This window comes from Mauremys reevesii, linkage group 19 (assembly GCF_016161935.1).
Source record: "Mauremys reevesii isolate NIE-2019 linkage group 19, ASM1616193v1, whole genome shotgun sequence".
NCBI lineage: Eukaryota > Metazoa > Chordata > Testudines > Geoemydidae > Mauremys > Mauremys reevesii.
Window position 1 is genome coordinate 6,650,779 of NC_052641.1, and position 27,241 is coordinate 6,678,019.

General features: G+C 57.3%; 3 protein-coding genes across 4 annotated transcripts in view; 2 read left to right on the forward strand and 1 right to left on the reverse strand.

Moving 5' to 3' along the window:
* The window catches only part of LOC120386627, a 29,024-nt gene extending 20,536 nt beyond the window's left edge, over positions 1-8,488 (forward strand). The window contains exons 9-15 of the mRNA XM_039506090.1: positions 1,170-1,388; positions 1,737-1,800; positions 2,368-2,493; positions 4,304-4,548; positions 5,253-5,722; positions 6,449-6,517; positions 7,188-8,488. Coding sequence (XP_039362024.1) covers positions 1,170-1,388; positions 1,737-1,800; positions 2,368-2,493; positions 4,304-4,548; positions 5,253-5,722; positions 6,449-6,510 — 1,186 coding nt within the window. The 3' untranslated portion in view covers positions 6,511-6,517; positions 7,188-8,488. The remainder of the gene's footprint in view (positions 1-1,169; positions 1,389-1,736; positions 1,801-2,367; positions 2,494-4,303; positions 4,549-5,252; positions 5,723-6,448; positions 6,518-7,187) is intronic.
* A 923-nt stretch (positions 8,489-9,411) lies between these two features.
* Positions 9,412-13,847, forward strand: TMEM141 (transmembrane protein 141). The gene is made up of 5 exons (XM_039506516.1): positions 9,412-9,567; positions 10,245-10,311; positions 12,282-12,365; positions 12,888-12,995; positions 13,524-13,847. The coding sequence occupies exons 1-5, from the start codon at positions 9,514-9,516 to the stop codon at positions 13,601-13,603; spliced, it is 393 nt and encodes a 130-aa protein (XP_039362450.1). The 5' UTR covers positions 9,412-9,513; the 3' UTR covers positions 13,604-13,847.
* A 4,053-nt stretch (positions 13,848-17,900) lies between these two features.
* Positions 17,901-27,241, reverse strand: part of ENTPD2 (ectonucleoside triphosphate diphosphohydrolase 2) — a 44,990-nt gene continuing 35,649 nt past the window's right edge. For both annotated transcript variants that reach the window (XM_039506514.1, XM_039506515.1), the window contains exons 5-9: positions 26,055-26,282; positions 24,689-24,958; positions 24,194-24,313; positions 22,183-22,317; positions 17,901-20,108 (exon numbers count right to left, since the gene is read on the reverse strand). In XM_039506514.1, coding sequence (XP_039362448.1) covers positions 19,905-20,108; positions 22,183-22,317; positions 24,194-24,313; positions 24,689-24,958; positions 26,055-26,282 — 957 coding nt within the window. In that variant the 3' untranslated portion in view covers positions 17,901-19,904. The remainder of the gene's footprint in view (positions 20,109-22,182; positions 22,318-24,193; positions 24,314-24,688; positions 24,959-26,054; positions 26,283-27,241) is intronic.

Genomic DNA, 27,241 nt, shown 5'->3' on the forward strand with positions numbered 1-27,241 from the left:
CCTCCCCCACTCTGAACTTTAGGGTACAGATGGGGGGACCTGCATAAACACTTCTAAGCTTAACTACCAGCTTAGATCTGGTTTCGCTGCCACCATCCAGATTCCTCAGTCTGGAACACCCCCTTTCCTCCCAAAATCTTCCCCTCCCTGGGTAGCCTTGAGAGACTTTTTCACCAAGTTCCTGGTGAACACAGACCCAACCCCTTGGATCTTAACACAAGGGGAATTTAACCATCCTCCCTCCTTTCCCCCACCAATTCCTAGTGAGTCCAGATCCAATCCCCTTGGATCTTCAAACAAGGAAAAATCAATCAGGTTCTTAAAAAGAAGGCTTTTAATTAAAGAAAGAAAGGTAAAAATCATCTCTGTAAAATCAGGATGGAAAATACTTTACAGGGTAATCAGATTCAAAGAGCCCAGAGGAACCCCCTCTAGCCTTAGGTTCAAAGTTACAGCAAACAGAGGTAAATCCTCTCAGCAAAAAGGAACATTTACAAGTTGAGAAAACAAAAATAAAACTAACACGCCTTGCCTGGCTGTTACTTACAAGTCTGAAATATGAGAGACTGGTTCAGAAAGATTTGGAGAGCCTGGATTGATGTCTGGGCCCTCTTAGTCCCAAGAGCGAACAACCCCCAAAACAAAGAGCACAAACAAAAGACTTCCCCCCACCAAGATTTGAAAGTATCTTGTCCCCTTATTGGTCCTTTGGGTCAGGTGTCAGCCAGGTTTCCTGAGCTTCTTAACCCTTTGCAGGTAAAAGGATTTCGGTGTCTCTGGCCATGAGGGATTTTATAGTATTGTACACAGGAGGGCTGTTCCCTTCCCTTTATAGTTATGACAACCTCTCTTGGCATAGCCGCCACCACCACCTCCACACCCTCTGCCCTACTCAGCGCTACCACTATGACACTGCCCCTGCCTGTGTCCAGACCCGGCCCTAACCCGGCCATGTTCACTGCAGCCTCCACAGTGACACCCGCATCACGCTGTGCCACTCCCTTTGTGCCACTCCCGCTGCCCTCTCTCCTATATGCAAATTCGGCTTGCCCGCCAGCCACGCTGCGCCCACACCTTTCCAGCGGTTGGTCTGACTGGAGCGAGGTTCTCCAGAACCGTTCCCTGAGTCTGGATTTAAAGCACTTCTTGTGTGTTGCCTGCTCCCCTAGATGCCATTACCCCTCCCCGGGGAGCAGGCAGCCTGCCACAGCCTCAGCGCCCAGCGAGACTCCGGAAATCCCTCAGGAGCCAGGAAGGGGCAGAGGCAATGCAGGGGAGTCGCTCAAACCTTCCCCTGCCAGGACCCCGAGAGCCCCTCTCCTGCTGTGCGGAAGGGCGAGTAAATCCTGGGAGATCAAGAGCAGCGCGAAACCCGCTGCCGCGCCCAGGTATGGCTCGGTGCTGAGCAGCTGCTGCAGGCGCTCTGGCTGGGATCTCTTCCATGGGGCCCTGCAGGTGGGAACCAGGGGAGGAGATGGAGCAGACGAGAGACATGAGGGGATCCCTTCACCCCTGCGCACTGCTGAGGGCACAGGCCACAGGAGCCTGCTGCCAGTTCCCGGGTCAGCGCCGAAGCATGGCTGGAGGATCTCACCCCATGCCATGGCTGGAGGGCAGAGCGTCAGCACCTGTGCCCCCTTCGCTCTGCCCTGGGGTTAGTTGCATCGCTGTCTCTGTCCCACCTGAGGTGGTTCCACGGCCTGGTGCTAAGAGAGCTGCTGTGCTTCCTCCCCCAGGAGAGACCCTTTGTCCTGCTCCAGACAGCCAAGCCAGGCGACGCGAGGTGCCGGCCCCTGCAAGGTGGGTACGGGCAGCACCCCCCTCCCCGCCCACACAGACAGTGGGAACAGGTCAGGCCGGGAACCTGAGACCCCCAGGCCTGATGCAACGTTGGAAGCAGCAGGGGTGGGGGCTTGGCTCAGGTGCCCGGTGGGGAAGGGGAGCAGCTGGTGTCTGACACTTCTCCATTAACCATCCCCAGGGTTCTGCTCTGCTCTCCAAAGCCCTGGTCCCGAGACCCAGGGCCCGTTCAGGGACACACCCAGCTAGGAAGGCCAGCTCGGCCCAGACAGTGTAAGACCTGCTGGTGCCAGTGCAGAGATGGGAGTCCTGGGGCAGCTCGGCTTCGTGTCATGGGGGGACGAGCACACGGCCAGGCAGGATTCGGGTCCCAGGGAAACCAGGGCATGCTCAGCCCCTGGGGCGAGACGCTGCTCTGCTCCAGTGACTGCTGTGGGGTCACTGCTGAATCCCCCAGTGCCAGGGAGCGGAGTGAGACCTTTCCTAGTGCCGGTGTGTAAACAGGGTGAACAGAAACCCCCACTCGATGCACCAACCACCCCTCCCTTGTGCCTCCCTTCTCACCAGGCTGCCCCACTTCCCAGGCAGCGGGCGCCTGACCCAAAGAGCCTCCCCAGGCAAAGCGCACTTCAGCCCAGCGGGGAGAACAGCTCAGTCAGACCTGGGACACCGAGCAAAACGCTCTTCCCAGAGGTACCAGCAATGTCTGTGCCGGGGCAGGGGGCATCGTGTGTGTGTGTGCGTGTGTGTGCGTGTGCGTGCGTGTGTGTGCGTGTGTGTGCGTGTGTGCATGTGTGTGCGTGCGTGTGTGTGTGTGTGCATGCGTGTGTGCATGTGTGTGTGTGCGTGTGTGTGTGTGCATGCGTGTGTGTGTGTGTGTGTGTGCGTGTGTGCGTGCGTGTGCATGCGCTCTTCACTGTGCAGGCATGGACAGCAGTGCCCCTTTTCCAACCCAAGCAGCCAGTCAAGGTGCGGGGGCTGGGGCTGTTCCCGGGGTGCCAGGCGGGTATGTCGCTGAGGAGCGGTGCCAAGGAAGGCACAGGGCCCTGCTTCTGCAGACACAGGAGGATCCCAGAACAAAAGGAGCAGGTTCTTAGCAGCCTCTTTAGCCACCAGACCCTAAAGCTCTCGCTCTCTCTCGCTTTCTCCAGGTCACCCTGTGCTTACCAGCTGCTGCTTGGCCTTCCTCCTCCTAGCCTCTGCCCCCTCTCTCTTCTGCCTCTTCTCAGTTCCTGGGTGTCCAGCCTTCCCTCCCCCTCCCCTCCCCCAGCCAAACTCCTGGGCAGGGGCGCATCCCCCTGTTCTCAGCTCAGTTATGTTATGTTAACTGACGGGTGCGTCACCCCCAGTCTCCAAGAGGTTTGTGATCTATGTAGTCACCAGGACCTCTCAGTGTAACACTGCGTACATGCGCCTGCGTGTGCGTCCCTGTGCGTACAATGTGTGTATACAGGCTAGTGGTCTGCATGCATGTGGGTGTATCCCTGTGTGTGTGTACAATGTGTGTATACAGGTGAGTGGTCTGCATGCATGTGGGTGTATATCCCTCTGTGTGTGTACAATGTGTGTATACAGGTGAGTGGTCTGCATGCATGTGGGTGTATTGTATACAGGTGAGTGGTCTGCATGCATGTGGGTGTATATCCCTCTGTGTGTGTACAATGTGTGTATACAGGTGAGTGGTCTGCATGCATGTGGGTGTATATCCCTCTGTGTGTGTACAATGTGTGTATACAGGTGAGTGGTCTGCATGCATGTGGGTGTATCCCTGTGTGTGTACAATGTGTGTATACAGGTGAGTGGTCTCCATGCATGTGGGTGTATCCCTGTGTGTGTGTACAATATGTGTATACAGGTGAGTGGTCTGCATGCATGTGGGTGTATCCCTCTGTGTGTGTGTACAATGTGTGTATACAGGCTAGTGGTCTCCATGCATGTGGGTGTATCCCTGTGTGTGGGTGCATGTGTACAATGTGTGTATACAGGCGAGTGGTGTGCGCATCTCTGTGGGTGTGGGTGCGAGTGTCTGTGCAGGTGGCCTAGGGAAAAGCCACAAGAGCACTAGTGACATTAGCTGACAGCTAGTGGCACAGAAAGAACTCCTCCCCCCAGCCTCATTGCCATGCAGGGAGGGGCTGGAGTTCTGTGCCTCCCTCCCCTGGGAAATGGGCTCCCACTTCCCAGGCTGCTGTAGCTGAGGACGCTGGTTCCCGAGCGAGCCCAGCCCGGCGGGACGGCGGGGGGCTGTGCACATTGCTAATGAGGGGCAGCCCACTGAGAGAGGTCGGTCAGACACATCTGTGCCATGCGGGGGAGGGCTCATACGGAATCACAGGCGGCAAAAAATTCCCTGCGGCCCATGGGGGGCCAACAGGCCCTGCCCCAGCTACTCCCAGCAGCCCCTGGGCACCACACCAGGGCAGAGAAATTGCAGGAGGTAAAACCCCTTTCAAATCTCCCGCCATGGGGCCTTCCTGGTGTCTCCTTCTTGTCTCTCAAACAGCTGGCAACAGTCCTCCCTCTCAGGCACCCGGCTTGGCAGGGCTCACCCGGTCCGAGTGCCGTGCCCGTGTCCCTTCAGCTCAGCCGCACCCTAGAGCGGAGGAAACCCAGGCAGGCAGCCTCAGGCCAGCAGGGGCCGGGCTACGGGCACCCCCCTGTCCTGGAGAGCTTGGGGCAGGAGCAGCTCAGGGCTCCACCAGGGAGCCAACAGCTCCGGGGGCTGCAGAGGCCAAAGCGACAAACAAGGTGAGTGCCCACCACGCCGAGCGGCTGCCCCCTGCCCCTGCCCTCCTTCGCCGGGCAGCTCTCTGGCCTGCAGGGGAGCCAGCGCCACACAGCGTGGGGGGGCCGGGAGGGGGGCAGGGAGGCAGCTAGGAACCGAGGGCGAGGTTGTGCTCAGCCTTAGGCATGCAATAAAGTTTTGCACTCCTGCCTCGGAGCCAGTCCCAGTCCCAGGGCTCCACACTAGCGTCCCCTGCTTGGGCAGGGAGATCACAGCCCCGCCCTGCCCCACCGTGCCCCCTGCACACCCTGCAGCGGAGCTGACGCAGCGCTCGGCACGTGCCGTTCCCAGCCCCTGGCTCAGTCAACAGAAGCTCCCCCCATGGCAGCACCGGCCTCTCGGCTGCCCCCAGCATGGGCCCAGCTGTGGAGCTGGCTCCAGTGCCAAGGGCTCTCTCTTTGGAGTGGTGGGTGGGGCTGGGGGCTAGGCAAACCCAGCCAGCTGAGGCCTCCAGGGAAGCTCATGCACTCGCTGGCCTGATAACGCCCGAGCACTGCCTGCAAATCAAACAACACAAAGGCCTTGAACTGGTGCCCTGAGGTGCAAGGCTCTGCCCGCTGCCCCCCACCCCGAGCTAGTGGCGCTGTGACACTTTAGCTGTGGCTCTGCCTGAAAGTGGCTGGTGGAATGACTGGGCTTTGCTGTGTCTGCTCTCGTCCCTGTGCAGGACTGGCCGGGGCTGTAGCCGGCTGCTGCCCGCCGAGGAGCATCACCGGAGTCCTCAGAAGACAGCTGTGCCCCTGGGTGTATCTCCCAAGGGAAACGCCAGCCCCCACCCTGCAGTGGTACCCACCAGAGCTCTCTGCCCTCAGCGGAGGGATGGCCGCGGGAATGGAGCTGGGTTTAACGCTGAACGGACAAGGGAAGATGTATCCCCGGGGAGAGGCCACCCCCGCCTGCCGCTGCTCTGCCTTTCAGATTGGCTGGCAGGGCTCAGCCGGCGGGCCCCACAGCGTGGCAGCTGCCGGGGGCCGAGTGTGCTGGAGCATAAGAGGACCCGGAGGGCTCTGATGCCCAGATTCCCTGCAGGTCCCCGAAGCTTCCCAGCTAACCCCCTCCCTGCGATGGGCAGGAGGCTCTCTGGCCAGACGCTCCAGGGGACCCTCCTCGGAGACCAGCTGCTCACCCAAGCACACGGTAAGTGGTGACTCTCGGGAGGTGCTCCCCTGTGCAGCGAGACCCCGGGAACACTGTGTCGTACGGCACACCTGGCACTGCCCAGCACAGTCTCTGAGCCCAGGGCACTGTCGGGCCCCCGTCTGTGCCAAGAGGGATCTCTCCTGTCTCCTCTCCTTGATGGGGGGTTGTGCATTTCCAACGTGATCCCAGCTGGCTTTACCACCTCCCTTTGGTACTGTTACTACCAGAGCTGCTGGAGGGCCCAGCGGAGCTCAGGGCACGGCCCCAAGGAGCTTCCAGCCTCAAGAGACGAAGGGTGGCAAGAGGAACTAAGGCACAGAAAGGGGAAGTGACTTGCCCAAGGTCACCCAGCAGGTCAGTGGCAGAGCTGGCAATAGACTCTGGGTCCCCTGAGCCCGTCCAGCCCGCTAGCCACTAGGCCACGCTGCCTTCCCTTTTCTGCTCCTTCAACCTTCCCATCCTCCCTCACTGCTGACCTCTGGAGCTCCCAGTTCTCAGGGCTGTGGCCCAGCTTGGGGGGACGCTTTGTTCTGAAGGAAACCTGCAGTCACAGTGCAAAGGCCCTGAGCATCAGAGCTGGGCCTTGCCTTGCGCTGGGTCCTCCCCGCTGCTGCCAGGTCTCTGCACTCCGTGAGCAGGCTGGCTTGGCCGAGGGCGAGTTCCAGATCTCAGGGCAAATCCCCGTGGCAGTAAAAGCATTAAGCGTCTGTGTCTCTCCAACAGCCCCAGAAGGAAGATGCGGGCAGGGCCAGCTGCACCCCCTGGCACCACGGCCTCAGCCATGAAAAGCAGGTAAATGGGGAGGGGGGGAAGAGGTGGGACAGCAAACAGGTGACCCTTCCCCCTGATGGGAGAGGGGAACAGGAGCCACTCAGTGGTTTGAGCATTGGCCTGCTAAACCCGGGGTTGTGAGTTCAATCCTTGAGGGGGCCATTTAGGGATCTGGGGCAAAAATCTGTCTGGGGATTGGTCCTGCTTTGAGCAGGGGGTTGGACTAGATACCTTCTGAGGTCCCTTCCAAGCCTGATAGTCTATGACTCTATTACTCAGCCCTGTGCTGGGGAGGGGGTGCAGTGGGAGGTGTCAGGAGGCTGGACTGTCTGTGGGCTGTTCCTGCTCCTATGTCCTGGGATTGCGGCTGTTGCTGGATTCCAGCCCAGCTGGCATGTCCACACTCCCCTGGCTTCCCTGCCACAGCACTGTCCTGCAATTCCATGGCCCATCTCCAGGGAGTGCTGCAGAGCTCCCCTCCTCTATGGCCAGGAGTGGGCGTTTTGGGGACCAGCGACCTGCTCACTGCCACCTCCACCAGGCCAAGCCCTTCTTGCACTGAATGAGCCCCTCTGTGCTGGCCTTGGCCAGCTTCCCCCCTTCATCCCCCCCCCCATGTGGCTGGGATATGGCCTTGTTCCAAGCGCCGAGGCTGGAGGAGATGGGTGGATTCAGTCATTTTGCCTTCCAGGAACCGTGGCCCTTTGGATGAGAAACTGAGGCCGGAGCTGCTTGTACTGGTGGGCGCTGATATGGCCATGCCCTGACAGCATGTGGTCCTGGGTAATGCCCTGTGCCATCTCCATGGCCTGACTCAGCGCTGACGGAGGCCTAGGGAGCAGGAAATCATCCCTTAAGTCTGGATTTCTCATACAGAACTGACCTGACCTCATGCCTCCGCCTACCCGAGGGGTCCCCAGGGGCTTTACCCCCCCACCCCGGCCTTTGATGCCTGCAGTGAAAGTGCCTGGGATCTCGACTGTCTCCCCAGACACCCACTGGCAGAGCGGAGCAACATCTCATCTAGAGGCTGGCACCTGTGCCAGCTGCCTGCCCTGGTGCAGGACCGGAACCCACGACAGTTAGATTAGAGGGAAAGTGGAGACAGTGAATGTTCGGCACCCCCCTGGCAGTGAGGGGCTCTGGGTACTGCCAGGGCGGGCAGCTTGCAGGAGATTAACACACACGCACTCACTGTGTTACTCTCTGACCCCCACTGGCCAATGACAGGGGGGCAGGGAGATTAAAGACAGGGCCTGGAGGTGGGGGTGGAAAGAGATGAGAAATGGGGGGCCCCAGAGGCCCCCTCGTCTCTGCTGTCCAGCCTGCAGCACACGGGGAGGCGCTGACACTGGGCCACCAGCCACAGCTCTCATCTTGTCACACACCCAAGATTTGCCAGGCCCAGAACTCGCATCCGGGACCCAGACACAACTCTCCGGGAATTGTCCCTACAGCTAAATAGCTTTGGAATAAACCGTCTCTGCTGCCGTCGAGACTGGGATGTTCCCTGGGCACAAACAACCCGAGAGGGTGCCCTGCAAACTCATTCCCCAACAGAGGGCGCAGCACCTTCTCCAGCACACACGTGCCCATGCACTAGACGGTGTCACACAAGGATTCACCAAACATACCCGCTCACCAATCGAGGGTCCCCCTCCACATCATCCACCACAGGCACCCCAGGCACAGAAGGCTCAGACCATGCCCCAGCCCCCCCCGCGCCTGACAAAGCCCCCAAGTGGGACCCCAGGTGAAAGACACAAAAGATTCCTTTTCTACAGGAGATGGAAAACGCGGTGGGATTTGTGCTCTGGCGTGTGCCTGGCTCCTCCGGTTCTAGCTGCATTAAATCATTGTCAGCAATAAAGGGAAACCAGGGCGGTGCCAGGCGTGTGTGTGGACAGGGGGTAACATTGGGACTAAACCCAGCAGCAGCCCTGGGAACGGGGTGCACTTTAAGATGCCACCTATGGAGCAGCAGAGGAGGCCACAGACAGATTCAGCGGCAGAGAGCGCCACAAACAACACAGGGCCAGCAGGGGGCGCCCCCATCCATTCACAGCATTAGGCACCTCGCATCAGATGGCGCGTTCACACCCATTCTGGACGATGGGGTCCACATGCATGTTCCTCCCCTGACCACTGCACGAAGAACTCGTGGGCTTCGCCTCCCCCACACGTGCACTCGCTCACCGGCAGCAGACACCCGACAGTCACTGGAGAGGGCGCCACGCGAAGATGTTCCAAGCTAGAGAGTGTCACACGCAAAAACACACTTACACAAAACCACACCCACACACCTCACACATACATTCACCCGCAGAGCGTGCCAAATGGATACGGTACAGTACTGCCAAGGGACGGTCACCCCCTGCGCACACGCACACACACACACAGAGACCAGTAGGGGCCCATGTCTCCCACAAAGGCCTTATCTAACATAAGTCCTTGCAAGGCCTTATGGACAACATGCCTCACAATGAGCAGGCCACTAGCGCCATGACTCCAATGGGACCCCTCCCGTATACGCAGTTCTGTGCATCTCAGTTTCTAGGATCAGGGATCTCAGGAGCACATACAGACCCATGCACACCCGCATGCATACAACCCCCCCCCACACGTGCAAACACACACCCGTGCAGACACCCGTGCAAATCCACACGTGCACACGCACGCATGTACATGCAGAGACACACATACGCCGACAGAAACGCACGCCTGCACCCCTCCATCCCTGCCCCCCACGCCTGCACCCCCCCCGGCCCCCACGCCTGCACCCCCACGCGTAGACGTGCACAGGCGACTGCGCTGCGGTTCAGCGACGGGCACCCCGGGGGGTCACCCCGGCCCCTTGGCAGAGCTGTGGCCCGGGCAGCCAGCCCTGTAGATGGTGCTGCTCGCCGCGCCGGGCCGGGCCGGGCCGGGCCGGTCCCTCCCTCCCGGGCGGAGGAAGCAGGAAGAGCCGGGCAGGGCGCGCCGGTGCCGGGGGCGCGGTCTAGGGGCTCTCCCCGGCCATGGTGAACCTGGGGCTGTCCCGGGTGGACGACACCGTGGCGGCGAAACACCCGGTCGGTGGCAGGGGCTGGGCCGGGCCGCGCTGGGCAGCGGGGCGGGCTCGGGTGGGGCCCGCGGGGCAGGGCGCACGGTCCCCGCTCGCTGCTCAGCCGCCGCCCAGCGCCCGGGCTGCCCCGGCGGAGGGGGCTCGCGGGCCGGCCGGACGCACGGGAGCCCCGCCGTGGAGAGCGGGGAGCAGAGCGGGGCTGTGCGCTGCCCCTAGCCCGGGCCAGGCCCTTCCCTCGCCAGCAGCCCCGGGCTCGAGCGGGCCCTTCCCAGAGCCCGGGGCCAGCGGCCGCCAGGGGCAGGACCGGCTCCGAGAAGCGGAGCAGGGGGGAGCTGGCATCGCCCTGGCACCGCCGGCCGCAGGTGTCCTGTGTTCAGAGCGGGGCGGGGGCAGGGTTTGCCCCTGGCGGGGACGGGAGGCGGCGGAGGCGCTGGGGTCCCCGAGCCGCCGGCTGGCGGGTGCTGCAGGGGGTGATGCGCGTCGGGACGGGTGAGCTCCCCGGGCAGCTGGCAGGAGGGGAAGTCAGGTGCGGGGGCCGCTCAGCGAGAGGGACCTGGGCGTCGCCGTGGGCGGATCAATGGGGGCCCCAAGGAGAAGCAGGTTCCCGGCGGAGACTCGAGCCCAGGGTTTCTTCGTTTGTGGTTTTCACACCGTCTCGTCTGCTGCCCCCAACTCCCTTTCCAGGGGCTGCAGGAATACGCCGTGTGCCAGTCCCACGCGTTCATGAAGGGCATCGGGACCTTTATCACAGGTAGGGTGCAGTGGGCAGCCCTCCTGCTCCTCGGCAGGCAGACCCCGCCGGGGCCACTGGGCGTCACAGGGTCTGGCGGGGAGAGGCCAGGTTTAGGGCACTAACAGCCTCCCCACCCCCAGCTCTTTGGCTCTGCCCATTTGCATCCCCGCCGGCTGGCTTATCCAGCTCCCAGCAATGGACTGGCCAGAGCACTGGGGGCTGAGCCAAAGCTCTGGGCATCTTCCTCTCTGAAGGGCTGCCCCCCTCCCCGCCCCCGACTCTGCAGTGTTTTACTGGGTCTAGCTGGAGCTGCAAGAGGGACCAGTTCAAAGCCCAGATGCTCAGTGTGACCGTGCACGAATCCTCCCAGGGGCTGAGCCTGCAGGCGTCACACTTCATGCCATGCTGTCCTTAGAGCTATGGGCCACACTGGGTTGGGGCTGTTGGTACCTCCTCCCCCAGTGCCCCAGCCTGGCATTACGGGCTGCCATCTTTTGGAGGAGAAATCAAAGCAAGGTGTCATCCATCTGTAACGATCTCCTGTCCTGTGGGACTTTTGCAGGAGTCAGGGAATTAACCTGGCCACTTTCAGCTGGGTTATTGCATCCTGCCCCCCTGAATCATAGAATCATAGAATCTCAGGGTTGGAAGGGACCTCAGGAGGTATCTAGTCCAACCCCCTGCTCAAAGCAGCAGGAAAAACTAAAATCATCCAGCCCAGGCTTTTTGCCAAGCCTGAAAACCTTAAAAACCTCTAAGGAAGGAGATTCCACCACCTCCCTAGGTAACCCATTCCAGTGCTTCACCACCCTATTTTCCTGCAGCTGCAGTTGGCTCTAGTATTCACAAGAGTGTTGTACTAGCAGGGTATGTACTAGCAGGAGTGTTGTAAGCAAGACATGAGGAGTAATTCTTCCACTCTGCTCCGTGCTGATTAGGCCGCAGCTGGAGTCTTGTGTCCGGTTCTGGGCGCCACGTGTCAGGAAGGATGTGGACAAATTGGAGAAAGTCCAGAGAAGAGCAACAAAAATGATTAAAGGTCTAAAAAACATGACCTGTGAGGGAAGATTGAGAAAAGCTGGGTTTGTTTAGTCTGGAAAAGAGAAGGCTGAGAGGGGACATGAGAACAGTTTTCAAGTACATAAAAGGCTGTTACAAGGAGGAGGGAGAAAAATTGTTCTTCTTAACCTGTGAGGCCAGGACAAGAAGCAATGGGCTTAAGTATTGCAGCAAGGGCAGTTTAGGTTAGACATTAAGGAAAACTTCCTGACTGTCAGGGTGGTTAAGCACTGGAATAAATTGCCCAGGGAGGTTGTGGAATCTCCGACATTGGAGATTTTTAAGAGCAGTTAGACAAACACCTGTCAGGGATGGTCTAGATCAGGGGTTCTCAACCTTTTTCTTTCTGAGGCCCCCCCAACATGCTATAAAAGCCTCCACGGCCTGTCTGTGCCACAACAGCTCCTTTTCTCCATATCCAGTAGATGAAAAGCCAGGACTGGCATTACGGGGTAACCAGCAGGGCAATTGCCATGGGGCCCCCTGCAAAGCTACGTTGCTCAGGCTTCAGCTTCAGCCCCGGGCCCCAGTGAGTCTAACGCTGGCCTTGCTCTCTGGCTTATTTTGGTGGCCCCCTGAAATCTGCTCGCAGCCCCCCAGTGCGCCCCGGACCCCTCGTTGAGAACCACTGATGTAGATAATACTTAGTCCTGCCATGAGTGCAGGGGACTGGACTAGATGACCTCTCGAGATCCCTTCCAGTCCTATGATTCTCCATTTCCTGTCCTAAGTTGTTCCCCTGGAGGGCTGGATTCAGTGTTGGCTGAAGGGATCCCTGTATTGTAAAGTCAGCAATGCTTGTTCTGTGCTTTGGGCTCTCTGGATGGAAGAGGCACCTTCCAAACCCAGAGGGGAGGGGCGTGCAAGCTGCGACAGAGAGGTCAGCTGCAGGCACGGCATCCGCACTCACGTGGGTCTCGCTTTACCAGGCATCGGCGCAGCTTTCGTTCTTCAGAAGCTGATAAACAAGAAGCTGCCCTACCCCCTGCAGTGGAACGTGCTGCTGTCTGTAGGTCAGTACTCAATGCCGCTGGGCCTCTCAGTCAGCCCCCGTCCCCCAGAGGTTCCATCGATGGGGCAGGCGTGCAGCATCTGCCCTGCATGGTTACACTCGTAGCAGTCCAGGGTCCTGGGGTTTGCCTGTAGTTCATGAGAGCTGGGAACAGGACTCACAGCTCTGTCTTACCAGAGGAGGACCCTCCCTCACTCCCACCTGTCCGTTTCTCTGTGATTTATTGAAACCCCTGCTTCCCTTTAATGTGCTCAGACTGGCTCAGGCCACCTGCGCTCACCCCCCCCCCCCCCCCCCAGTGAGTGTGTTTGTAGTGACACCCGTGGATTTCCGGGGGCTCGCTCCTGATTCACGCGGGTGAAAGTGAGATCAGAATCCGAGTGACGAGCAAAAGGCGGCTCAGAAACTGCCAGCCCGTTTCATGCAGCCCCAGCTGTTCTTTACAGAGAGCAGGACCCCACCTGCTGGGACGCCTTTGCTTCCAGTGGGACTTGGAAACACCCCTGCCTGTTGGTGCTTTTAGTTGCAGGTTCAGCCGCCAGCTACGCAGTGACCAGGGTAGAGACCCAGAAGTGTTCCAACCTCTGGATCTACCTGGAGACAGGACAGTCCCCGCAGGGAGTAGCCAAAGGTGAGAGGCATTCACTGCCCAGGCAGCAGTTACCTGCTGTACCTGGGGCTCCGGGTGGCTGGTTTCACTTGGGCTGCATCTCTATTTCTGACGGGTCCTGCCTTGGCTCCAGTAGTGTCCTGCGCTTTGTCATTTAACCAGACTGAGGTGGCAAAAGTCGCCATACAAATTCCACACCCCTGTGAAGCCCAGGCTGGAATTCCAGGCCTTCTGCTCTTGTGCTCAAGAGAATCCCGTTAATTCCTAGTGCCTCTCCTGAAGTTCCACAGCAGCTGTGCAAAGGATGGGGGATGGGATGGAACGGGCTGAGAACCCCCCTACATTAGTGTCCTGGGGTCATGCTGGTCTCTGATCACCTTGTAAAGTGATACTGTGACAGCAGGGCGCACAAGGAAACACACCCAAAAGCAGGTGAGTGCGGGTGTGTTTCAGCTTGGGAGTCTCACTGAGTTACACCGGGTAGCGGGTGTTTTTATGAGTGTTCCTGGCCGGTCTGAGTTCTAAATAGTTTTCTCTCATCTGTTGTAGAGACTCTCCACAGTCCAGATCCCACAGAGAATGCAGAAACGAGGGTGAGAAGAAACAAATATGGAGACGACATGGAATAGCTGGGGGAGCCTGGAGCTCCGTCCTGACTCCTTTACCACATGTACGGCGTGTGACCGGGGCTAGAGCCGCATTGCGGCGCCTGGGGAGTGAGGAACGTCCTCTCCACTGCCCGTTCATGAGGCTTGGGGAAGTGCAGGGAAGGATTTAGGGTGGGGTGGAGGTGGGGTGTGCAGAGCCCCCAGTCAGACTTTGTGTGAGCAGCAAAGGTTGGAAAAGTAATAAAAATATATAGCCAACAATGGACCCTTTGGACAAAGTGAAGTTTAGGGGTGGTCGGGGTCACTTACAGAGAAGGGGGGCAGAATGTGAAATCATTGTGGGGGCTGCTGTAGGACAAAGGCTGATGTAAATGCCCAGGGAGGGGGGTATCCCCCAGAGTGGGCTGGAGGATCCCAGTCACGCTGCTGGGCCCGTCCCTGCCCTGGGGGCTGTTCTGCCCTCAGTGTCACATGGAACGTCCAGTAGCATCAATAGCCCGTACGCTCGCTCGCTGAGAGAAAGGACACCCCCATCTTGACTGCGCACTAGCGGGAGTTCTGTGGCGGGGCCATCTGACCCCCGCCCTGAGCCCTGCCTCGCTATGACACAGGAACTACGTTAGGAGAACATTCAGGTTGCAAAATCAAGTGCTCGGAAGTTCGGAAAAGCCTGAAGGAAGGTTGTCTGTGTAAATGAACGAATAATTCCATCTTCAGAGCAGGGTCTGAGTAGCGTGCAGGGAATAGCCTAGGGCCACTGGACAACGAGGAGAACGCCGGCTGTGCGTGAAGTGAGCAGGGGTCCTGTGGAAAACGCAGCAGGAGAGCAGGTAATTAAAGACTGTATCCTAACGCCTGTGCTCGGGGGTGGGGGAATTAGGGTTGAACAGGCAACTGTAATTCTGTCCTGTCCTCACTTGGGCGTGTTCTGCAACCTTAGTAACGTTCTGTAACTCCTGGGCTCTGTTCTTGTGTCCTAGCCAGTGTTCTCATTATCCCGGGCTCGGTGTTACTTCCCCAGGTGTAAAAGGAGGCTAACGCTTCCCTCCCCCCACAGAGGTGTTGGAAAGTGAAATGAATCACTCTGTGTGAAGAGCTCTAGAGCTAGGAGGAGAGCAGCATAGACAGCCCTGAGGAAATTAACCATTCTGCGTACAGTGCAGGGTTTGACTGGCGTGCAGTAAATAGCACACAGGGCTACACAGTGACCACTGAGGATAAACAGCAGTACCGACTAGCAACCCATTCAGCCAGCGCCGCCTGTCCTGGGCCCTGAATGAGGCACGGCCCCGTGGAACACAGACTAGGGCAGTGGTCCACAACCGTTTTTGTCTGGCAGGTGCCAGACGACGAGCCACGGAGGACCGTGGTGGCAGACGAGCGTCCGCCGACAAGCAGCAACATCAATAGGCGTCGCCGCTGAAATGCCACCAACAAGTAGCATCATCCAGAGGCGTTGCTGCTGAAATACTGCCGCAAATCGGCATTTTGGCGGCAGCGTCTCTGGATGATGCAGCTTGTCGGCAGCATTTCGGCGGATGCTCGTCCACTGGCCAGTACGCAGGCGCACTTAGACGCCCCAGCAGGCGCCATGGCGCCCGTGGGCACCTCGTTGGGGACCCCTGGAGTAGGTGATCAGTTGATTAACGCATAGGGCCGAAGGGCTAAAGAAAAGCTGCACCGGCACCCTTGGTACAGCAGTACTTGACTTCGTAACAAATATTTCAGTGACTGGTTTGGACTGTAAGTATCAGCATTCAGCCTGAAGACCACAACCAGGTTGGCCCCGTCATGTGAGGCCCTGTATTCCAGTGACTTGAGCTCCTTCCTCTGGATTCGCAGCCTGTTAATTTCACCCCCTTTAGCGTCCTGATGAGTGCTTGGTTCCTGCTTTGTAACAACCTCTCTGGAGCTCACACAGACCCTTTGCCCCCGTGTTCTGGGCTCCCCCTGGAAGAGGCCTCCAGCAGTTTCCGTCGAAGGACTGGGGAGAGATGTAGGGCTCACGATTCCTCCCCCACTGGGCATGGTCATAGTTTCCCCAATTCATGGCAGCCAGGCTGTATCTGTGGCTGCCCCACCAGGCCTTCCCACTGCATTTTGTGCCGCTATTTTTCACAAGGCTGCTTTCGCCTCCTCTGCGCTCCCTGGTGCCATACTCACTGCTGTGCCAATGCCTCCTGCTCCAGCCAGGCTCTGCCCTCCTCCTACAGCCTCTGTTGATCACCTCTTTTACTCCCCTGATCAGCAACACTCCAGCCCTAAGGTCTAGTGCACCTCCTGGGTTCTGGTCCCAGCCCTGCCACTAATGCATCTCATGAGCTGGGAGAAATCACTCACCCTGTCGGGGCCCTACTTTGTAACCCACTAGAGAGAAAAGACAGCGCACTGCTGAATCGCTCCAAATTGATTTTGTTGATGCAAATGAGAGTCAAATATCGTCTCCCCTTTCCAAACCTCTGGAGACTAAAGTCTTGTGTGCCCCAGGCGGAGAGGACCGAGACCCCTGCAACAGCAGGAAACTGATTCAGGTGATTATGCCCCCAGATTCCTTGCTCCACACTGCAGAGGAAGGCAAAACACTACCCAGGTTCCTGCCAGTCTGATCTGGTGGAAAATTCCTTCCCGACCCCAAATCTGGCTTTTAGCCTGACCCTGCGCATGCGAGCAAGAAGCAGCCAGCCAAGTAGAGGTGTCACTGTACTACCGCAGAGGAGTGATGCTTCAGAGGAAGGTGAAAAATCCCCAGCATGCATTTCACCCACTCTGCATGGGGAGTGGTGGGGGAGAAATTCCTTCCTGAGCCCTGAAGGCGGCTGGTTGAAGCCCTGAAGCATGAGATTGGGTTATAGTCATTGTCTTAATGCCGAGCTGCAAGTGTTCCGAGCATGGCGAGGACAAGGCAGAGTTTCCACGGCCTAGAACGGAGGGTCCCATGCCCAAGTCCCACTCTGCCAGCTGGGCAGCCGCTTAGCTCTTCACAACCTCCCCTCTGGAGCTGCAAAGCCCTTTGGACTCCCATGGCAAGGGCATCAGCCACCTCCATCCATCTGCCCACTCTGTACCCCCTGGCTCAGAGCTCCTTTCCCTGGCCCCTGCGCACGTCTGCCGTGGGCTCTCCAGGCATTTGGTACCTTTGTGATGGCTCATCTGTAACCCATGAAGACAATTTGCCCCCATCCTCTTAACTAACAGTTAAGTACTTATCTGCCCCTCGTTGGCTCAGTGGCGCTTTCCAGAAGGAAGCGGGTCTCTTGACAACTTTCTGGTTGAAGGCGGTCCGAGTTTTTAATCAAATCAAACCAGACACACAACATAACATTTCCATCTTGTTTTAATAAAGGTTTCATGAGCAGAAGAGAAGCAAACGGATGGAGTCAGTAAGGGGCAAGTAATCACCCCATATTGGCTACTATGGGTCAGGGAGAAGCCTCCGAATCTCCACTTCTCTTTGCACAGCCAACCCCGCTGTGTGGGTTTGTGCCGCAGAAGGGGGCCGTCTACAAAGGAGGAGTAAAGGCACTCACAGTGTCACCCCCTCCTTTGTAAAAGTAATGTACAGGAGTGAGCTGGACCAAATCTAAAACCCACCAAGGAACACAGCCAGACTGGCTGAAGAGCAGAGTCAAAGCTCGCCCTGTTTGTTAGGGGACAGTCATTGGCAGGACTCGCCTTCTCAACAGCTGGCCAGAGCCCGAGGAAAATGAAGTTTATTTAAAAAACACCCACTGTCCATAAAAACAGGGTGTCCCTAGCAGGTATCCCATCGGGGCTGAACTGCATATTGGAAAAATCCACCCTGGGGTTTCAAGTAAAGAACTCTCTTGTCCTGAAGCCACGCCCAGAGCAACGGATGTCCAGTTGTCAAATCACAAGAGAGCTGCCTCGGTTTGTCTCACTGGATTGCTGAAAGATGACAGCTAAAGAGCTCACGTTGGACAGCGCCATCTCCTCACTGGAAATGGGGCTGCGCCGGGGTGAGCCACAGAAGGAATCAAAATCAGCCAGTGACAGAAAAGGGTTGAGGCAGAAAACTTGTTTCAAGAGTTGGTTGTAAAGTTGATTGAACTGGCCCTGTGCTGCCCAGCAGAATAAAGCTATTTGAGAGCAAGCACCCAGCTTTAGAGCAATCAAAGCCTAAATGCATCCTGGGATGCGGTTACAAAAAAGTGATGACTTCTTAGGCAAAAGATACAGGAGTGGAAAGTGGATTTTTTTAAAACAACAAGGTGTCATTGTTTTAATCTGTGTGTAAACTAAAGCAGCAGAGGAACTCGCAGGAATCCTGGCATCGGGCTGCAGTTTATATCATTTTTTGTTACATCTATTAGGGAATATTGGGAGAAACTTGAAATACATGGAACTGTTTCACACAGAGAGTGAGGTTCAGTCCATGGTATGAGCATTCAATAGTCATGGCTTTAGGGAGGAGATGATTAGCTCTGGGCTATAAGTAGCCATTTTCATTTAAATTGATTTTTTGTAACTAAGTGTCTAAACTTCCAACCAGGAATCATAGAATTATTGCTGGGTGTGCTCAGTTTTGATTGGAATATATCTTTCATAGTTGCTTAAATTGACTGGCATGTAACTGGACTGGCAAACTATAGCATCCCTACCATCTTAGTACCGAAATCACCTGCTTAGTGAACAGACTGAGGAGAGACATTTATTAGTGGGATTACAGTTTGTGATAAATTCACCACTGTGTGATTATATTTAGTATAAGCCCTTACTCTGCAGTGAGCTGATCTTTCCACCCTGATAAATTTCAAGACTGTGACATTCTCTTTAAATTTTCAAATATTGACCTGGATTTTATCAGCAGCAATTTCCTATTTTCTCTTCCAATTCTATTATAGATACACATTTCCAAAGAAGATCCAGCTCTGTGCTTTGGCAGAGCCGCACAATGTCCTGAGAACCCCTGACAGAGGTGACACTGTCAGCTGAGCTCCCCAAAGGCATAAATATCGCCTAGGCTGCCTGTTGTCCTTACAAGGAGTGCAGTCACACCCAGTCACAGCAGCGCTGCTGCAAGCTCGCAGCTTTGCCTCAGGAAACGTTTGGAAGAGCTCAGTGTTATCCAGTCGCCACCACCCTACAGGTGTCTCAGGGTAGCTGCCCTTTAACAAAGTTTATTTGCCTTTTCATCTAAAATCCTCCCCTGGGTTTACATTGTTACATTGTTTTGTGAGCATTAAAACACACAAATCCCTATTTGATCTTATCTGGAATTAAAGACAGACCCTCCCTGTCCCCAGGCTGATTAGGCTGGGGGTGGAAGGTTTGGGTCTCACCATGCCCTGGCCTGGTGTGTCTTAGCTGGCAGCTCAAAGAAGGTCTCAGGTCTCAGTGCTGTGCGAGGGAGCCCTGAGAATTTTCTCCATCACACCAGGGGGCTGGTTTATGATGCTCCCTAAGGTACTCAGGGCACCCCCTGTTGAATTACACACCTACTCAGGCTCCACCCCCACCTTTAGTCTTAAAATCTCCCCCTTGGCAGGAAGGATTGGCTAGGAGCAGCGCCAATTGTAAACAAACAAAAGAGGCAAGGCAGAGTTGTGGTGCTAAGAGTGGAAGCCACCCAGATTGTCAGAGCCTGGCGTGGGCAGCACTGCTCCGCAGAGATGGAGGGGCTTCCCGGGCCCTGGGAGAGACACAAATACCACGGAGATCAATGGCCAAACTCCCAGAGACTTCCTGGGGGCTGTGATTTGGCCCTTGCTCAGGGAAGATAGTGCAGGTCCCTGGCTAATACCCGGGACCCCAAGTCACAAAATCCCTGGAAGGGACAGGACAGGGCTCCAGGCAGGGGGGCTAGAGGGAAGAGCCTTCCACAGATGCTTAGGTAAGTAACCCTCTCCACCCCGTACCCCACCCCTTGGATGTGAGTATAAAAACCTCCCTTCCTTTGCACAGAGCCAGTCGCCTGCTGGCTGCTGCTGTCCGTTTACTATGTGTCTGGTCTCCCTCTGGCAGCAGGCAAAGGAGAACACCCCAGATCTGGCTGTCCAGGCTCTGTTGCTGCTCCAGGATGCACCAAAGGGGATGCACTAGGAAACCATTTACATTTGCTCCTCATGCAGCTCCCTGGGTGTCAGTTCTCCTCTTCTGTCCACTTCTCCGGCTTCCAATCAGGGAGGAAAGAAAGGCAACAGGACTGGTTTCCCTCAGGGCTACAAACAGGCAGCGGGGAGGGACAGGGCCTCCAGGAAACGCTCACATCTGAAGTATGTAGGATGCTGGGCCACCTGCCAGGATCAGTAGAGCTCACGTCAGCTCCAGGGAGCCATGTCTCTTGGCCTCTCCCGCCCCCGTCCTACATGGTGCGGTGCTGCTTGCCAGATCGGAGCAGGCAGAACGCTGTCCCCAGTGCCATCAGGATTACAGCCACGAAGAGAAGGATGAGGACGACCCAGGAGCTGTAGTTTGCGCCCTTTCGAAAGCCCACTTCGTCAGCCGGGATCATGTTGGTGAGGTTCAGCATGTAGCCCAGGGCCCAGCCGATGGAAGTGTCCCCAGCCTGTGAAAACAGCAAGACAAAGCCGCTCAGAGCCTTGCTAGTCACGATGCCTCATGAGGGTACGTCTATACTGCAGTCAGACACCTGCGGTGGGCCCCTGCCAGCTGGCTTGGGCTAAGGGGCTCGGGCTAAGGGGTTGTTTCATTGCGGTGTAGACGTTCCGGCCTGAGCTCTGAGACTTTCCCACCTCGCTCCAGCCTGAGCCCAAACATCTACACTGCAGTTAGCTTCTTAGCCAGGGACCTGTGAGCCAGCTGACACAGGCCAGCCGCGGGTGTCTAACTACAGTGTGGACGTACCCTCAGAGGCTAGGAGTAGTAGCTGCAGCAGTAAAGGGAATCACCTATTACCCTGCCTGTTTCCCCTGCTGCTACTGTGACCCTCTCTTGGTCTCTCTCATCACCATCAATTCTTAGCCTTGCTCATCCTGAGATCTCAAAAGGCTTCACAACGGTGGGCAAAGACCGGCTGTGTGGTCAAGGTGGGGCAACGGGAGGCCCAGAGGAGCTGTGACTCTCAGCAAGCCAGTGAGGTGAATAGAACCCGGCGCCCCCACCCTTTGCTCCGTTCCCAGGACCCTGCTACCTTTAGACAACAGAACTAAGCAGTTCTGGAGACCAGTGCACAGACCTGGCTCGGCTACTGCCATTCTGGCAATGCCTGAGGAGTAACGGGCGTGCATGGGACAGAGCTGCTGGTGCTGCTCCTGGACGGAGCGCCTGCTTGTGCCCTGGTCCCCATGCAGTGCTGCCTGTTTTCTTTGCCCCTGCATTCTGTTTACAGAGGAACTGGGCTCAGCGGGCCAGATCCTGATCTTTTTTACACCACCATAAATCCAGTGTAACTCCATTGATCTCAGTAGAGCCACTCCTGATTTACACCAGAGTAACTGAGATCAGAATCTGGGCCGAGTTCACATCCTCCATAGTCAGGAGTTATTTTCTCCCTAGGAAAAGGCTGTGTGAAGTTCAGCACGACGTGGCCTGTTCCCCCCAAGGCTAAGGAGATGTTTAAGAACGTACGAACGGCCACACTGGGTCAGACCATGGTCCATCTAGCCCAGTGTCCTGTCTCCAACAGTGGCCAGTCACCGAGCTTCAGGGGGAGTGCACAGACAGAGCAATTCTGGAGAGATCCATCCCTGTCACCTAGCCTCAGCTTTTGGCAGTCAGAGGTTGGGGTCACCCTAAGCATGGGGCTAGATCCCTGACCATCTTGGCTAATAGCCATTGATGGACCTATCCTCCATGAACTTATCTAGTTCTTTTAGGGAACCCAGTTATAATTTTGGCCATCACAACATCCCCTGGCAGTGAGTTCCACAGGTTAACTGTGTGTTGTGTGATAAAGTCCTTCCTCCTGTTTGTATTAAACCTGCTGCCTATTAATTTCATCTGGTTTTTGTATTGTGGGGAAAAGGTAAATAACACTTCTCTATTCATTTTCTCCTCATCATTCGCGATTTTCAAGACCTCTATCATATCCCGCCTTACTCATCTCTTTTCCAAAATGAACAGCCCTAATCCTTTTAATCTCTCCTCAGACGAAAGCTGTTCCATACCCCCGATTATCTTTGTTGCCCTTCTCTGAACCTTTTCCAATTCCACTATGTCCTTTTTGAGATGGGGCAACCAGAACGGCACACAGTATTCAAGATGTGGGTGTACCATGGATTCAGAAGGTGGCATTGTGATATTTATTGTCCTATTTTCTATCACTTTCCTAACAATGCTGAACAGTCCATCAGCCTTTCCGCTGCTGCGCACTGAACGGAAGTTTTCTGAGAACCATCCACAATGTCCCATTGGCCATTTCTCCTCCTCTGAGGCATCTTCTCCAGCTCACAGAAGTAACACCCATTTCAACCAAAAGCAACTGTCGACCTGGGCACCCGTCAAGATCCCTGTCCCTGCCAAAAGCCTTTACTTGAGCTCATTTCCTGCAGGGATCCTGGCAAAACCCATCAGACTAGGGCTTCCCCCGTTCCTAGGTTGGCAAACAATGAGAGACACGGACAGATGCTGCATGGCAGAGCCCGGCTAATGCGAGGATCCCATCTAGGCCAAATACCAACCTTTTTCTGGAAGGTGATGTTGGGGAAAGAGCTCTCATTGAAGCGGTAGCCCTTGGTGATCACCAAATAAACAAAGTTGGCAACCGCACAGTAATCCTGCAACCACTTCTTCTGGTTTGGAGCTTTTGGCAGCAGCTGGGCACCATGGGCAGGAAAGAAAGGCGGGACAGAAAGAAAAGAGATGAGTTCTCCATGCTCTGGCCCATCCGAATCCGGTTATAGACCCTTCGCAGGGAGGGGAATCTGCGATGGGGAGGCTCAGGGAAGCTGCAATTTCGCCCTTCTCCCACCTGGGGCTTCTGTGGCATAAAGGGCAGCAGGCTCATGGGCAGGAGCAGACAGCCGCGGAGAGGGAGGGGCTATGGGGGGGGACGGACAGAGCAGGGCACACGGGGGTGCTGGGGGGGGTCACACAGATGGTTCAGAAGGGCTAGTCGGGGGGACAGTCTGGGGCTGGGGTGACAACACGGAGCCAGGGGCTGAGTGGGAGTGGGGGTGCAGGGTCTCATGGGGACCAGGGTTGCCAAGTGTCTAATGGCACAAACCCAAACACCATTGCCTCACCCCCAGCCCTGCCCCTTTACCACGGCCATGCCCCTGCCCTGCCCCTTCTCTGAGGCCCCAGCCCCCATCCCTCCCTCTGTCACTCGCTCTCCCCCACCCTCACTCACTTTCTCTGGGGTTGGAGTGCAGGAGGGAGTGCAGGCTCTGGGCTTGGGATGTGGGGCCGAGGGGTTCGGAGAGTGGGAGGGGGCTCCGGGATGAGCCTGGGGGAAGGGGTTGGGGTGAAGGAGGGGGTGTGGGCTCTGGGAGAGATTTTGGCTGTGGAGTACGGGCTCTGAGCTGGGGCAGGGCGTTGGGGTGTGTGGGGGGGTGCGCTCTGGGAGCGAGTTTGGGTGCGGGCTCTGGGCTGGGGCAAGGGGTTGTGGTGAGGGGGTTGGCACTTATCTTGGGCGGCTCCCGAAAGCGACTGGCACATCCCTCTAGCAGCAGCTACTAGGCAGCGGGGCAGGGGTCTTTGTGCACTGCCCTAGCCCACAGGCACCGCCCCTGCAGCTCCCACTGGGTAGTTCCCTGGCCAATGGGAGCGTGCAGTCGGCGCTCGAGGGAGCCTGCCATAACCCTGCTGCACTGTCGGACTTTTAGCATCTAAAATCTCCCTGTTTGGTGTCAGTAGCCTCCGGGAGATAGAGCCTGATTCCAGGAGACTCCCGGCGAAACTGGGAGGGTTGGCAACCCTAGTGGGGACAGGCAGATGGGAGGAATGGGGGTGGCTGAGTGTGGGTGCAGGGTCACATGGGGGGCGTGGGGTGCATGGACACACAGGGATGGGAGGAGTGGAGAGGTCTGAGTCGGGGTGAAAGGACACATGGGTTCCTCCCACATCTGACTTTGGGCTGCCAGGTGAGGAGGAGGCACCAAGCCAGCCTGGCCACAGTGTGGCAGGGGGAGGAGGCGGAGCAGCGCAGTCTGGACCGGCTGCCTCTCTGCTCAGCCACCAGCCAGCTGCCCGCATCCACCCATGCCAGTGTGGTGCTGCTGCTGCTCCCTGGCCTGCCACTTCAGGTGAACCCCAACAGGCAGGGGATGGAGCTGGCCACGGGTGACCCAGTCTGTGGGGCATGGCGGCTGCCTGCCCCTGTGAGGGAACCGCACATTGAGCTATGGTGCTGGCAGACAGAGAGGCCAGTGGGCATCGGGCTGGGGACAGGGGTGGGCGGGGGGAAGGGGATGGAACGGACTTGCCCCCAGAGGTTCAAGTCAAGACTGGGGATGTCTGAGATCTGTCCTGTATTTTCGAAACACAATGTTGGCAGCCCTACTGCAATACCAAGGGATGGGAGACATCCCAGCCGAGTCCTGGCCCCCTGAGTCTTGGAGCTTGTGGGATCTAACAGGATCCACAGCCCATGCTATTTTGGCTGCAGGCTTACAGGGCACGGAAATCCAGGCTGGCCTCCTAGATCATCTGACAGCCATTAGACCAGCCCTCTGCTGCCAGGGCACTCACCTCGGTCCAGCTGGCACTGCAGATGGCTTCGGCAGCAGTCTTAAGGTCATCTGGCGAGGCCACGCGTCTCTTCATCACTGTCTGGATAAAATCCACCGTGTAGAAAAAGGCAGAGAAGGCCTGATGACGGGGAGAGAGGAGGTGAGACAGCAGAAGCTCATAGCACAGCCCTCAATTTCCCTGCTAGGACACACAGGCAGGGCTTGTTGATTCAATGTGGGAGCAGAGTTTGGGGTATATTCATCTCCCCCCCAGGGGGCAGCACTCTTGCTGCTAACCATTGCTCTGAGCATACCAAGGCCCCATTCCCATTCTAGCAACCTCCTTGCATCTACAGCCTAACTGTGCAGCTGCAGGATAGAAGGGGCTCCCATAGAATTCACTAGGAGACTTGGGCTCCAGGGCTCTGGGCTGCCCATGCACAGTCGCTGGAGCCGGCACTAGAAGTCAGAGGCTGCCGGCTGCCCACTAGACCTGGAACCTCGGGACACTTACAATGAAGTTTCCTGAAAGGCCGGGCTGGAAAACCCCATCAAAGGAGCAGCTGGTGAAGCCGCAGCTGGTGAAGTTGAAGAGACTGTCCACATGCAGGCGGCACTGGGCGGTGTCCCCGGATCCGCTCATGTCGATGGTACGTTGAGGATCGTAGCTGTCAGGCTTCTCAGCTGCCGTGCAGGGAGAGTCGTAGACGTCTTGGAGTTTGAAGTTCCTTTGGTAGCCTTTGGGCCAGCAGGGGTTGGACACGTTTGTTTTGTAGCCATCAGCCTGTTGGGCGAGGAAAAGGCACCACACAAGCCTGCCTTTGTCTGCAGCTACCACAGCCATGAGGTGGTCTAGAGCCAGGCAGTGCAGTGTAGCGGGTGGAGTGAAGGACTGGCATTCAGAAACACTGCCCCCCAGTTCTGTCCCTGACCCACTGTGCATCACTGTGAGCCGATCATGTCCCCGCTGTGTGCCTCAGTTTCCCCATCTGTAAAACAAGGGGATTCCCCCTCACAGGGGCTGCCAGGTTTCAGCAGCGACGGTGCTCTGACAAGCTAGTGTCCAACGCTATGTGTCCACGGCTGTCTCTCCAGGCAGGGAGGTGGCAGCTCAACCCAGGAAGAGGAGTAACTCCTAACTGGCACAGCCTGTGCTGGCAACAGAGAGCAGCGGGAAGGAGACCTGCCTTTCCTGAGGGGTCAGTTCAAAAGCACCAAAGGAGTTGAACGAACGTGCGTGATGTGCAATGTGTGCCAGGCTCTGCAGCAGCACCAATTGCATGGGGGAGGCTGCAGAGCATGTTTGAAATTCCCAGACTTTTGAAGCCCCCAGGTTCAAACCCCGTGAAGGGAGCTCAGCCTCCATCCTCAGGAGGGCGGTAACAGAGCCACGGGCGTTTCCTAGCACTCGGGGAGGTGGAGCTCCTACGGCGATGGGAAAAGCCCTTCTGGTCGCTGTCGTGTGTGTCTGCACTAGGGCGCCCGAGCTATGCTGCTGCAGTGCCCGTAGGGTGCACCCAGCTGAGCCCTCCCTGCTCCGTTGGGAACTCCGGACCCCGTAGCATGGGTTGTAACAGGCTGGGCTCCCACCGGTGCCCCTGGCTCCCTGCTAACGAGCTGCCATTCACTACAGCCGCTCCAGCTTGGGGGCACGTGGAGATCAGGAGGGAGAGGAGCAGAATGTTCTAGAGGGGGGCAAGGCCCCTCCCTGCTCTTTCCAAAGCCCCCGCTGAGCTGAACCTGGAGCCCTGCGTGTAGCAGCCTGGCTGGGAACGTGGGGCAGGGGGCTGGTGCTTGAGGAGGGAGGGGGGATGAATGCTGGGAGCTCGCCCTGCAGGCCATCGAGGAGAGCCCGCTGGAGCAGAGCCAGGCCTCCGTACCTTCATGACCTTGGAGAGCATCCTCCTGAGGATCTGGTCCCTGCCGTAGCACAGGAAGCTGTGGGTGTACACCTTGTACGTCTGCCCATAGAGCCGCAGCGTCACCCCATTCTGGGGATCCTCAATCGGCTCCTGGGTTTCAAAGGTGATCTGGGTCGAGGCTCCACCCAAATCCATGGCCCCCAACGTGGGTTTCTTTGGCCGGAACCACTGCCCGATCCAGCCGTACTGTGGGGAGGGGAACAGAAGCAAAGTCACAGAGCTAGTTAATTGCGAGACACCCCCCAGCCTTGGCTCAGAACGTGCAGAACGCCCGTCCGCTCTTGGCTGCCTTCAGAACAACATGCCGGGGCTAGAGAAGCACAACGATCCACGCAGGGCCCGATCCTGCGCCCGCTGGCAGCCCTCCTGCCCGTGCTTCCAGCAGCAAACCAGCAGGGCACAGTCCAGCGAGGTGCGAGCACCGTCCACTCTCACTGACCTCTCTCGGGGGCAGGGGGCTCAGCACCCAGCTGCCATGGGGCGCAATAGCTTGCGGAGGAGGGTCTCTGCTGGAGAAGGAAGAGGGGCTGGCCCATGGTCAGTAGCTTGCTTTGGACACAAGAACCCCAAGAGGTCATTCTGCCTAAGGCTGGGGTCAGGCAACAGGATTGGCAAGGCATTCTGCAAGTCCCGTGTAGCTGCGTACGTGTCACTGCAGGCCACGTAGTCGCGCACGTTCGGCTCCCGTTGAAGGCAGCAGGAGCTGCATGCATGCAGCAGGGGGACGGTTTGATCCCAGCAGGGTCCTACCCTCTACCTACACTGCACCTCCATGGCTGAACCGACAGCACATGCTGGGTACTCCCCCTGCTCCCTAACTGCAGCTCCAGAATGGACGGAGCAGTCTCCGGGCACGAAGCTGATCCCAGTTTTCCTTGCTGAACTGGCGAGGGAGCCCTCTGCATTTCCACCCAGTTCAAGACGGATGCTGCGAAAGCAGATCCACCAGGGGCTTTGTTAAAAGCAGCCTCCAGATTCCCTTGGGTGCTGGAGAGAATCAGTTGCTGCTGGGGACTGAATGAGACCAATGCCGGGAAGGTGGAAGGAAAATCCAGCTTTGCAAAAGGGCCTGTACGCCACTGAGATGAATGAGGCTCATCAACAGGGAGTAACAGACACCTCCCCACCTACACACCAGCCTTGTA

What these genes read in the sequence shown, in the direction of transcription:
- TMEM141 (XM_039506516.1), top strand. Translation starts at nt 9,514, where the DNA reads ATGGTGAACCTGGGGCTGTCCCGGGTGGACGACACCGTGGCGGCGAAA. An exon ending in CCGTGGCGGCGAAACACCCG is followed by an intron (nt 9,568 to 10,244) that starts GTCGGTGGCAGG and finishes CTCCCTTTCCAG; the next exon opens with GGGCTGCAGGAATACGCCGT. An exon ending in CATCGGGACCTTTATCACAG is followed by an intron (nt 10,312 to 12,281) that starts GTAGGGTGCAGT and finishes TCGCTTTACCAG; the next exon opens with GCATCGGCGCAGCTTTCGTT.